This window comes from Marmota marmota, unplaced genomic scaffold (assembly GCF_001458135.2).
Source record: "Marmota marmota marmota unplaced genomic scaffold, marMar, whole genome shotgun sequence".
Taxonomy (NCBI): Eukaryota; Metazoa; Chordata; class Mammalia; order Rodentia; family Sciuridae; genus Marmota; species Marmota marmota.
In genome coordinates this window covers 21,526,234-21,536,475 of record NW_026000185.1, presented here as the reverse complement: position 1 = coordinate 21,536,475, position 10,242 = coordinate 21,526,234, and the positions used below count along the sequence as shown (strand labels likewise).

Genomic DNA, 10,242 nt, shown 5'->3' with positions numbered 1-10,242 from the left:
ATCTGCCTGCCGCGAGCCTCGCACCGCTTTGTTCACGGCACCGCCTGCTGGGCCACGGGCTGGGGGGACGTGCAGGAGGCAGGTGAGTGGGGCGGGGCCGGGCGGGAGACGTCGACGTCGGAGGGTCTGAGCCTACCTTAAGATCACCAGAGGAACCGCGGGGGCGTGTCTTAAAAGTTGGCTCTCGCAAGTGGGCGGGTCCCGAGGGCGGGACTCCAGAGAGCCCTCCCGAAACGCCCCAAGGGGCTGCGTTTCTGCTAGACAGCTGGAAAATTTGCATCTCTCTCCATCTAGCCTCTTCCCGGGTAATTCTCAAACTAAGACTACTGAATCGCCTACACACCCCGTTCCCGCCTCACCTTCCTTCCAGGTTTTCCTTTTCTGGATTTAGGTCCAACTAAGGTTCCCGCTCTGACTCTGCTAGTTCAGACAAAGCATTTCTCCCAGTACATTTTCTCTCCTGTAAAAAAAGGAAAACAGTAGTGTTCACTTCATGGGGTAATTGTGTGGATTAAACGGGAAAATGCGCGAAAAGCTGCACTGCTATAATTAATTCATTTTAGATATTTTTGCATTACATAATCCGCGTTAAAGCACCAAAGCATAACACCTGGCATATAGTAGGCGCGCAGCAAATGTTTTTGTTCTCTTTTCCTCCCATCCTTCTTCCCCCCCACTCATCTTCCAACTTCTCACAGCCTGTCTTCCTCCTCCCACCTTCATTCATTCAATCATTCTGTTGATTAGGATACTCCTATGTACCAGGCATTGTTTTAGGCATTAAAGATATACCAGTGAAGCTGGGTGCGGTGGCACACACCTGTAATTCCAGAGACTCACTGAGGCAAGAGGTTCTCAAGTTCGAGGCCAGCCTCAGCAATTTAGAAAGACCCTAAGCAACTTAGCAAGGCCCTGTCTCAAAATTAAATAAATAAATAAAAGGACTGAGAGGATGCAGCTCAGTGGTAAAGCACCCCTGGGTTCAACCCCCAGTACAAATGTGTGTGTGTGTGCCAGTAAACACACACACACGCACACACAAAATTCTGCTTTCTCAGCTTGCATTCTAGTAAGTAGACAAAAAAGTAAATCCAGTAAACAAGCAAACACTGTGATAGAAGGTGTGAGGGAACACACTACTTTTCCATTCTCTGTCATCTCCATCACCCATTGTTAGCTTTCCATGCTAGAAAGCCCCCAATATCTGCTATGATCAAACTGTGCCAGTTCTGGAGTCTTTGGGAGGGTGCTGCAGGAGGAGATGCTATAATCTCTATTTGCATGGGCCCCATTAGGGCAGGAGGTGACAAGGAAGTCCTCATGAGCACCTAGACATGCATGGACATGACCAAGCTACCAGACAGTGGGGCCCCAGAGCAGGGGCTTTCTAGGAAGGTTTTATGAAGAGAGCATGTATTTCAGAAAGACAGGGGAAGATGATGGCCATCTTCCCTTGGGACCCTGGAAAGGCCAGGACATCATGCTAGAGTGAAGGGTGCTGAGACAATAAAGGTCTTCAGGTCAGACTGAGGGACAGAGTAGCCCTCCAGCTCCAGAGATCCCTAGGACAACCCCCAAATCTCAGACATCACCTGACTTCTCAGAACTCGGGTGGGTAGGGAATGAGTTCTGTCCATGCCTTTCCCTGTCCTTTTCTGTATCCCAAAACTTTGTTTCCATCAAAAGCAGGATAGCTGAGGGTCCATGTCTAGACCACAGGATCCATCTATTATTCTTGGTAGGATCAGGGCTAAGCTGAGAAACATTCCTCTGGTTGTAACAAGTGCTGAGTGGATTAGGGAACAGATCAGTCAGGAGACTAGGTCAATCATCCAGGTCCAAGATTATGCTGCCTGAACTAGGGTAGTTGCTGTAAGAATGCTGAGAAGTCACAAATGACTTGGGAATTGACTGAGAAAAGACAGCTTGAGAAAGGGATTAGAGATGACAGCCAGATTCCATGCTTTACAACTCAATATAGGACCACATGTGGTCTATATGACATCTTTGTTCAAAAGATGCACTTTCTGGACCAATAAAACTCCATGTCAGGGCTCAGAGCTTAATGATTTTAGCCCCTACATGTATACTTTGTTGGCTGGGACCTTTGTTCAGTGTACAACCTGCACATGACAATTCTCACTGGATGCTTGCTGAGGCTATGCCTGAGATGAGAACATGGGAAGAGAAGCATGAGAAGATGTGGTGAATGTGGTAGGCCAGGGTGCCATGGGGATCTTGATGACCAGGAGGTAGCTGGAGGAGACAAAACAGCCCTGGGGAACTGGGTGCTCTATACCTACCTCACAGTATCTGCTCTCTGCTTCTGCCCCCAGACCCTCTGCCTCTCCCCTGGGTGCTACAGGAAGTAGAGCTAAGGCTTCTGGGAGAGGCTGCCTGTCAGTGTCTCTACAGCCAGCCTGGACCCTTCAACCTCACTTTCCAGCTATTGCCAGGGATGCTGTGTGCTGGCTACCCAGAGGGACGGAGGGACACCTGCCAGGTGAGGAAAGGTCCCTGCACCTACCTGGCAGAATCAGATCCCTAACCTGTAGGAAGCAGCTAAGCAATAGACAAATATTTCTCTGAGCCTCTTCTGCAAAAAGCGGGCAAGATTGCCTATGGAATTGGGGTGGAGGTATAGTTCAGTGATAGAGCACATGCCTAGCATGCACAACACTCTGCATTCAATCCCCAGTACTTCCAAAAAAAAAAAAAAAAAGTTTTGCCAGGCACAGTGGTACAGCCAGTAATCCCAGTAGCTCAGGGTTAGGGTTAGGGTTAGTTCCTGCCAAAAAAAAAAAAATTCCCAGCACTTGGGAGGCTGAGGCAGGAGGAACACAAGTTTTAGGCCCAGCAATTTAGCAAGACTCTAATAATGAAAAATAGAATAGGATGGGGTTGTACCTCAGTGGTATAACACCAAAAATAAAAATCCCAGCACCAAAAACAAACAAATATCCTTAGGCCACAGAGATGCTGACCCTGACCTGGGTTACAGAGATACATTAGGGGCAATGCTTCAGCATCCAATGACCCTAGTGTCTGCTCATTGTAATTCTTCATCCTTTTTGCTTTCCATCTGTCCCATTTTACTGAATAGACAGATTGCCTGTTTCTAACAGCATCTTCCTCCTTAATGCTGGTATTTTTTATTTACTTTTTTAACAACTGGGTGGGGGCTCAGTGGCAGAGTGAATGCTTAGCATTTGTTAGGCCCTAAGTTCTAGTCCCAGTACCACAAAGAAACAAAAAGCAAAGACAAAATTGAGTGAACTTAGAAATCAAAGACAAGGGTTTATTTGGATTATTTGTTGGACAAGAATCATTAGACTCTGAATGAGATCTTCAGGGTTCTCTTGTGTGGGTTTTTTTGGGGGGATGGGTGGGGGTACCGGGGATTGAACTCAGGAACACTTGACCACTGAGCCACGTCCCCAGTCCTATTTTGTATTTTATTTAGAGACAGGGTCTCGCTGAGTTGTTTAATGCCTCACTTTTGCTGAAGCTGGCTTTGAACTCAAGATCCTCCTGCCAGCCTGCTTCGGCCGCTGGGATTACAGGCTTGCACCACTGCCCCTGTGCTTGTGTGGTCCTTAATGGGTTAATTTGGTGCTCTGGGCTGTGGCTGCTCAGTCTTGGTTTTACAAGGCTTTCTTTTCTTTAGAGGTGTAGGGAATACAGAGAACAAGGGACAGCCACTGGAGATTTCTAGAAGGGGCTGAGTAAGGCCAATAAAAGGTGGAGAACCTTTGCCACCCGCCAGAATAAGCCAATGCATCCTTGGGCTGGTCCCCCAACACAAATCACCTATTATTAGGGTGACTCTGGGGGACCCTTGGTCTGTGAAGAAGGTGGCCGCTGGTTCCAGGCAGGAATCACTAGCTTTGGCTTTGGCTGTGGAAGGAGGACCCGCCCTGGAGTCTTCACTGCTGTGGCTCCCTATGAGACATGGATCCGGGAACAGGTGATGGGTTTGGAGCCTGGGCCTGCCTTTCCCAACCAGCCCCAGGAATCCCAGACAGGCCCCTGGGAATCCAGGGAGGAGAACTGCACCATTGCCCTGCCAGGTGAGGGGGCAGGAGCCCTGGATGGGAGTTGGAGACTGGGGAGATTTGAGTTGGGGTGAAGTCTGCTGGAGTTAAGTAGGGCTCTGAAGCCTCCCTAACCTTGCTTGGTCTCTCACTCCTCAGAGTGCGGCAAGGCTCGGCGACCGGGGGTCTGGCCCTGGGAGGCCCAAGTTATAGTGCCAGGATCCAGAACCTGCCATGGAACGCTAGTATCAGAAAGCTGGGTCTTGGCACCTGCCAGCTGCTTTCTGGAGTGAGTGAGAATCCACAGCACAGGGAGATTCTTGCCTCTCCATCCATCCACATGATACTCCATCTAGTTGGTTCAGCCCTTTGTGCCGGGTGTGGAGGGTGGGGGGGTGGGGCTGCATTCTGGAGCGCGGGATCAGATGCCAAGGTGTAGGATTCATCTCATAAAGAGGAGTCCTAATCTAGCTGGGAGGGGAAAAGGGTAGTGTACGTCCGATCCAGCATGCGGGAGTCTGAGAACACGTTTCGAACTGGGGTGGGGCTATGGTTCCTGTTTGGAAGAGGGATTCTAGCCTGGAGATAAAAATCAAAGTCTGGGGTGCGCGGTTTCCAGCCGTATGTGCGGTATATGCGCACGTCCCCAGCGTCTCCATCCCGCAGCTTGATCACTTCTGATAACCCACCCCGCGACCTCGACTCCTGGCGGGTACTGCTGCCCTCACGTCCGCGCCCGGAGCGGGTGTCGCGCTTCGTACCGCACGAGAACGCTACGTGGGACGACGCCTCAGACCTGGCGCTGCTGCAGCTGGACGCGCCCGTGAACCTGAGCTCAGGCCCGCGCGCCGTGTGCTTACCCTACCCGGAACACTACTTCCTGCCTGGGAGCCGCTGCCGCCTGGCTCGCTGGGGCCGCGGGGGTGCGCAGGAGTCTGGCGCTGGTTGGGGCGGGGCAGAGCGGGGACAGACTCGGCCACAGCACGAGATCCCTGCTTTTTCCCCTCCCAGAACCGGCGCTTGGCCCCGGCGCTCAGCTTGAGGCCGACTTGTTAGGTGGCTGGTGGTGTCACTGTCTGTATGGACATAAGGGGGCGTCAGTGCCGCTGCCGGGACAGTCACCTCACCAACTCTGCCCCTCCTACCAGGAGGAGGAGGAGCCGGGCCGCTGCTGGGTGAGCGACATGGGCGAAGTCTGTGGCCCCTGGGAGAGACTGAGAGATCTGAGGGCGGGGCGTGAGGCACAGGAAACCTGGCTAAGAGCGGGAATGGGCTCCAAATGGGGGCGGGGATATCGAATTGGGGGCGGAGCCGGATTCTGGATGGTAGGGAGGGTGTTGAGGCGGACTCTGAGCAGGTGTTGGGGTTTCTGTCTACCCCAAAGTTTAAGGAGAATCCTAAAGTGAGGGCTGAATTCTTACACAAATTAGTACTGGAATCTAGTTTGGAAGAGGTGGGACTTGTTATGTTTTCGTATGGAGAATCTGGGGTTCCGGAAAGCCCCTGGAATGCTGATGTTCTCTACAGGATCAAAACATGTATGCTATTAACACACCTTACTCTTGCTGCAGAATGACTCTCATTGGAGCCTTATGTGTCGGGAGGAGGGGACCTGGTTCCTGGCTGGAATTGGAGACTTCTCCAGTACCTGTCTCCGTCCCCGAGCCTTCTCCCCACTGCAGACCCATAGCCCATGGATCAGCCATGTAACTCGGGGAGCCTACCTGGAGGAACAGCTAGCCTGGGACTGGGGCCCTGATGGGGAGGAGACTGAGACCCAGACCTGTCCCCCACACACAGAGCATGGTGGTGAGCAGGGGACCCTTGGGGCTTTGGAGTTCCGGGAGGTGCTTATATCTATGAGAGAGGCTTCAGAGATCACCTGTGGAACTCATACTTAGGTGGCCACTTCTTCTCCCTAGCCTGTGGCCTGCGACCTGAGGCAGCTCAGAAGGGAATGCTATGGCCCTGGCTGGCAGAGGTGCATGTGGCTGGGGATCAAGTCTGCACTGGGATCCTCGTGGCCCCAGGCTGGGTCCTGGCAGCCACTCACTGTGTCCTTAGGTAGGTCTCTCTCATCTCTAGGTAAGAGGCTGGAGGGAAAAAATGGGAGATGATCCAAAGGATTCTTACAATAGCGGGATGTTTTCCTTTTAGGGCTCTTACAGCACAGGGAAACTACTTTGAGAGACTTTTATTGTCAGTTTGGTGGGTTTGGATTTTTTGTGTGAGATGTTTTAAGATAGAAGAGAGATTTGGAAAGAGGAATAATGAAGGAGTTAGTGACATAACCATTCTTCCCTTACCCCTGGGCTGGAAAGGACTTTACCAGCAATGAGAGGAACCAGAAGGTGACACTAGTCCTTCTTCCAACAGGCTAGGCTCTACAACAGTGCCCCACATTGAAGTGTATCTGGGCAGGGCAGGGGCCAGTCCCCTCCCACACGGCCGCCAGGTATCCCGGTTGGTCATCAGCATTCGCCTGCCCCGGCACCTGGGACTTGGGCCCCCTCTGGCCCTCCTGGAGCTGAGCTCCCGGGTAGAGCCTTCCCCTTCAGCCCTGCCCATCTGCCTTCACCCAGGGGGTGTCCCCCCAGGGGCCAGCTGCTGGGTGCTGGGCTGGAAGGATCCCCAGGACCGAGGTGAGAGCCCTGGATCATGGGAATGAGGAGTGACTGGAGGCCAGAACCCTGGAACAACCCTCTTTCTTCTCTCCAGTCCCTATAGTTACTGCTGTCTCCATATTGACACCACGGCTCTGTCACTGCCTCTATCAGGGCATTCTGCCCCCTGGGACTTTCTGTGTCCTATATGCAGAAGGGCAAGAAGACAGGTGTGAGGTACAGGGACCTAGGCATCCTGGTCGGGGGAAGGAGTATTGGGATGCTGGAACCTGGAGAGACCAGGATTAGAATTCTTGGGTGTTGGACCCCAAATGGGAAGAAGCAGTACTTCCTAGCTGGACCTTGGAAAGATCAGAGGCCAGGATTCCTAAGGGTAGAGACCAATAGTGCTTTGTGGCTGGACCCAAGGGAAGGTACAGTGGACCAGGAGGAAGGATAACAGATCCATTTGTTCTTGGCTTCAACTCTGCAGGTGACCTCAGCACCTCCCCTCCTATGCCAGACTGAGGGAGGCTCTTGGGTTCTCATGGGCATGGCTGTCCGAGGGAGTCAGGAGCTGTTTGCAGCCATTGGCCCTGAAGAAGCCTGGATCTCCCAAACAGTGGCGGAGGCCCATTTCCTACCCTCTAGTGGCTCCCCATATTGGCCCGCTACAGGCAGTGACCTCTGTCCCCCAGACATGGCAGGGGCCTCAAGCTCCCCTAAGGCTGCTGCTTTGATCCTGCTGTTACTGACTCCCCTGATCCAGGATTGAGAGGACCTTGCTTCATGAGCCACTTCCCCTTCTCTTCCCACCACTCAGCATGCCTGGAATGTAGTCTAACCTGCTAACGCTCTCCCAGGCCTGGAGAGGGCCTATCTATCTAGACTGCAGCAGCTTTGGATAATTGGGCCTCAGTGCTATTTTGGGCCCAGGAATCCTTGGGGGTGGCAGAGGAGCAGACAATAAAGGTGTAAACACAGACATGTGGCCTGTGACATCACTAGGGGCAGGCTGAGGGGCTGAGAGCAACTGGGCTAAGAGGGAAACACAGGAATAGGGCTCCTCCCTCTACGGGCATCAGTTGAGTCAGGTCTTGGGCGCCCAGGAAATGTGTCCCTGATAACGTGGCAGCTGTTCCCTCATTCCTTCCCCAGGGCGGGGGAGTTTAGGTGGCCAGCTGATTGTGTGTCACCTCCCCAGTAGAATTGGTGTCCCTAGCACCTGTAGCATATTTTGGCCCTAGACAGTGCCCTGAGGCCCCTTAGGGTAGGAGAGCCAGCCCCTAATACATACACTAATGAATGATGCCTCAAAGTGTTCATCTCCAGTCCCCAGCAAACAAACGACCCCAACATACAAACAATCCTTATACAGGGTCCACTACTTGTATATCCATGCTCAGTGCTCCTAGGATTTGGGCCCCTTTTATGTAAATTCTACTACCTCATCCCTGACTAATGTACATCCCTGAATTAATTCAGCCATATTCCCTGCTAACCTCCAAGTCATGGTACAATTGGAGTCTGATATATAAGTCCATGTATGTTCACAGTCAAGTGGGAAACACCCCTGGCTGGGGATCAGGAGAGGGTTATAAAGAAAGTGAGCTATGAGCATAGAAAATGGAAAATAGGGACCTGAGGAGAAGTCAGCTGATGTGGGTGGCAGAGGGGTCACTCCTGGAGCTAGGGCCACAAAAACTCTAGTTGAGTAGGCAGATAATGCAAGAGGGGTTGGCAGAGCGGGCACAGTGGTGCACACCTGTACCTTGGGAGGCTGAGACAAGAGAATCGTGAGTTCAAAGCCAGCCTCAGCAACAGTGAGGTGCTAAGCAACTCAGGGAGACCCTGTCTCTAAACACGATGCAAAATAGGGCTGGGAGAGTGGCTCAATGGTCAAGTACCCCTGAGTTCAATCCTCAGTACCAAAAAAAATAAAAACAAGGTGCTAAGCAACTCGGTGAGACCCTGTCTCTAAATAAAAAAAAAAAAAAAAAAAGGGCTGGGAATGTGGCTCAGTGAGTGTACCTAAGTTTAATCCCCGGTCCCCCCACCCCAAGAAAAACGGGGTTGGCAGGACTCAGAGGAAAGGTGGAAATTCTCACTGGGAGCTTGAGAAGGGCAAAGGTTCTTAAAGGACCAGGCTTATTCTTAGCTGCTAGATATAACATAAAATATTCCCCAAGTCCTCCACAGGGAAGGACATTCCCATCTGTTCTTCAAACCCAGTCAGCTACTCACATGCCACCCCCAGAAACACTGAACATGCCCATCCTCTACTTAAAGCTTCCCACAACTCCCAGTGTCTTACCCTCTCCTCCCCAGTTTCGACCTCTTCCCAATCCAGCGCCACACACACACACACACACACACACGCTCACTGACTCCAGGAATTCTCTGACCACCAGCCTGGGCATCCAGACTTCTGGAAAGAGGGTTGGGAAGAAGTTGGGTCTGTTTTTCTTTTGGTACTATGGATCGAACCAAGGGATGGATACTTTACCACTGAGCTATATCCGTAGCCCTATTTATTTATTTATTCAGGTACTGGGGATTGAACCCAGGAGTCCTTCACCATTGAACCACACCACTAGTCTAAAAAGGACTATTTTATTTTGAGACAGGGTCTTGCTAAATTGCTGAGACTGGTTTTGAACTTGCAATTCTCCTGCCTCAGCCACTAGGATTTAAAGGTGTGCACTACCACACTCTGCTTTTTATTTTTTGAGATAGGGCCTTGCTAAATTGCTTAGGACCTCTCTAAGTTTCTGAGGCTGGCCTCGAACTTGCAATCCTCCTGTCTCAGCCTCTAGAGTCGACAGGATTATAGGCATGCATCACCACACCCCATGAGGGTCTGCTTTTCCTCAGTCTTGAGTCCAACCTATATTCCAAGTGCTATAGATTCACACTCACAGAGGATGTGCCTGACCCCAACTCCAGTCACACCAGTCTTCTTTCCCTGAACCTCAGCCACCTGCATGCCCCACTTGAGAAATTTTTCCATACTTGCCTTGTTAACAAATTTGCTTAGGGGCTGGGGTTGTGGTAGAGTGCTTGCCTAGCATGCAGGAGGCACTGGGTTCGATCCTCAGCACCACATAAATGTAAAAATAAAGATATGGTGTCCACCTAAAACTAAAACATAAATATTAAAAAAACAAACAAAAACTTTGCTTAACCCCCATAGGTCTCTGTTCTCAAGGCATTTCCAAGAAGGACCTTTCCAGCTACTGGGCACTCAGGCCAGTCCCCATTTTTGTCCATCACATAGTAGGTAGTTAGTAAATACTTGTGGGATGATTGGCAAGGCCAGTCATAGTCACCACCGGCAGGAAGTCTGAGGGTTTAGAGAAAAGGCCTGGAATGGCCCTGGCCCAGGGCAGACCCCAGTGTTCTAGGTTAAAATACCAGGCCTAAGGAATGAGGGAGGCTCCTCCCTCCTTAGGCCTGGGGAGCATAACTGGTCTGAAGGACTGAGAAACCTGGGGATAGTTGGCCAGCCATTGGGATTGCAGGCCTTGCCTCGGGCTGCCCTTGAGCTAGGGAGCCTCACCCTAACCCTCACACAGCCTAGATATCTGAAAAGACTCCAGATCTCC

The 10,242-nt window shown here is 51.5% G+C and overlaps 1 protein-coding gene across 1 annotated transcript; it reads left to right on the top strand.

Moving 5' to 3' along the window:
• Window positions 1–2,245: 2,245 nt before the first annotated feature.
• On the top strand, window positions 2,246–7,620 carry Prss36 (serine protease 36; the record flags this gene model as incomplete). Its single annotated transcript, XM_015490670.2, has 10 exons — window positions 2,246–2,503; window positions 3,821–4,070; window positions 4,194–4,323; window positions 4,701–4,957; window positions 5,046–5,209; window positions 5,606–5,843; window positions 5,957–6,098; window positions 6,411–6,676; window positions 6,753–6,874; window positions 7,131–7,620. Coding segments are annotated over 10 exons (2,109 nt in total), but the record flags the coding sequence as incomplete, so codon positions are not given.
• Between the last annotated feature and the right edge of the window lie 2,622 nt (window positions 7,621–10,242).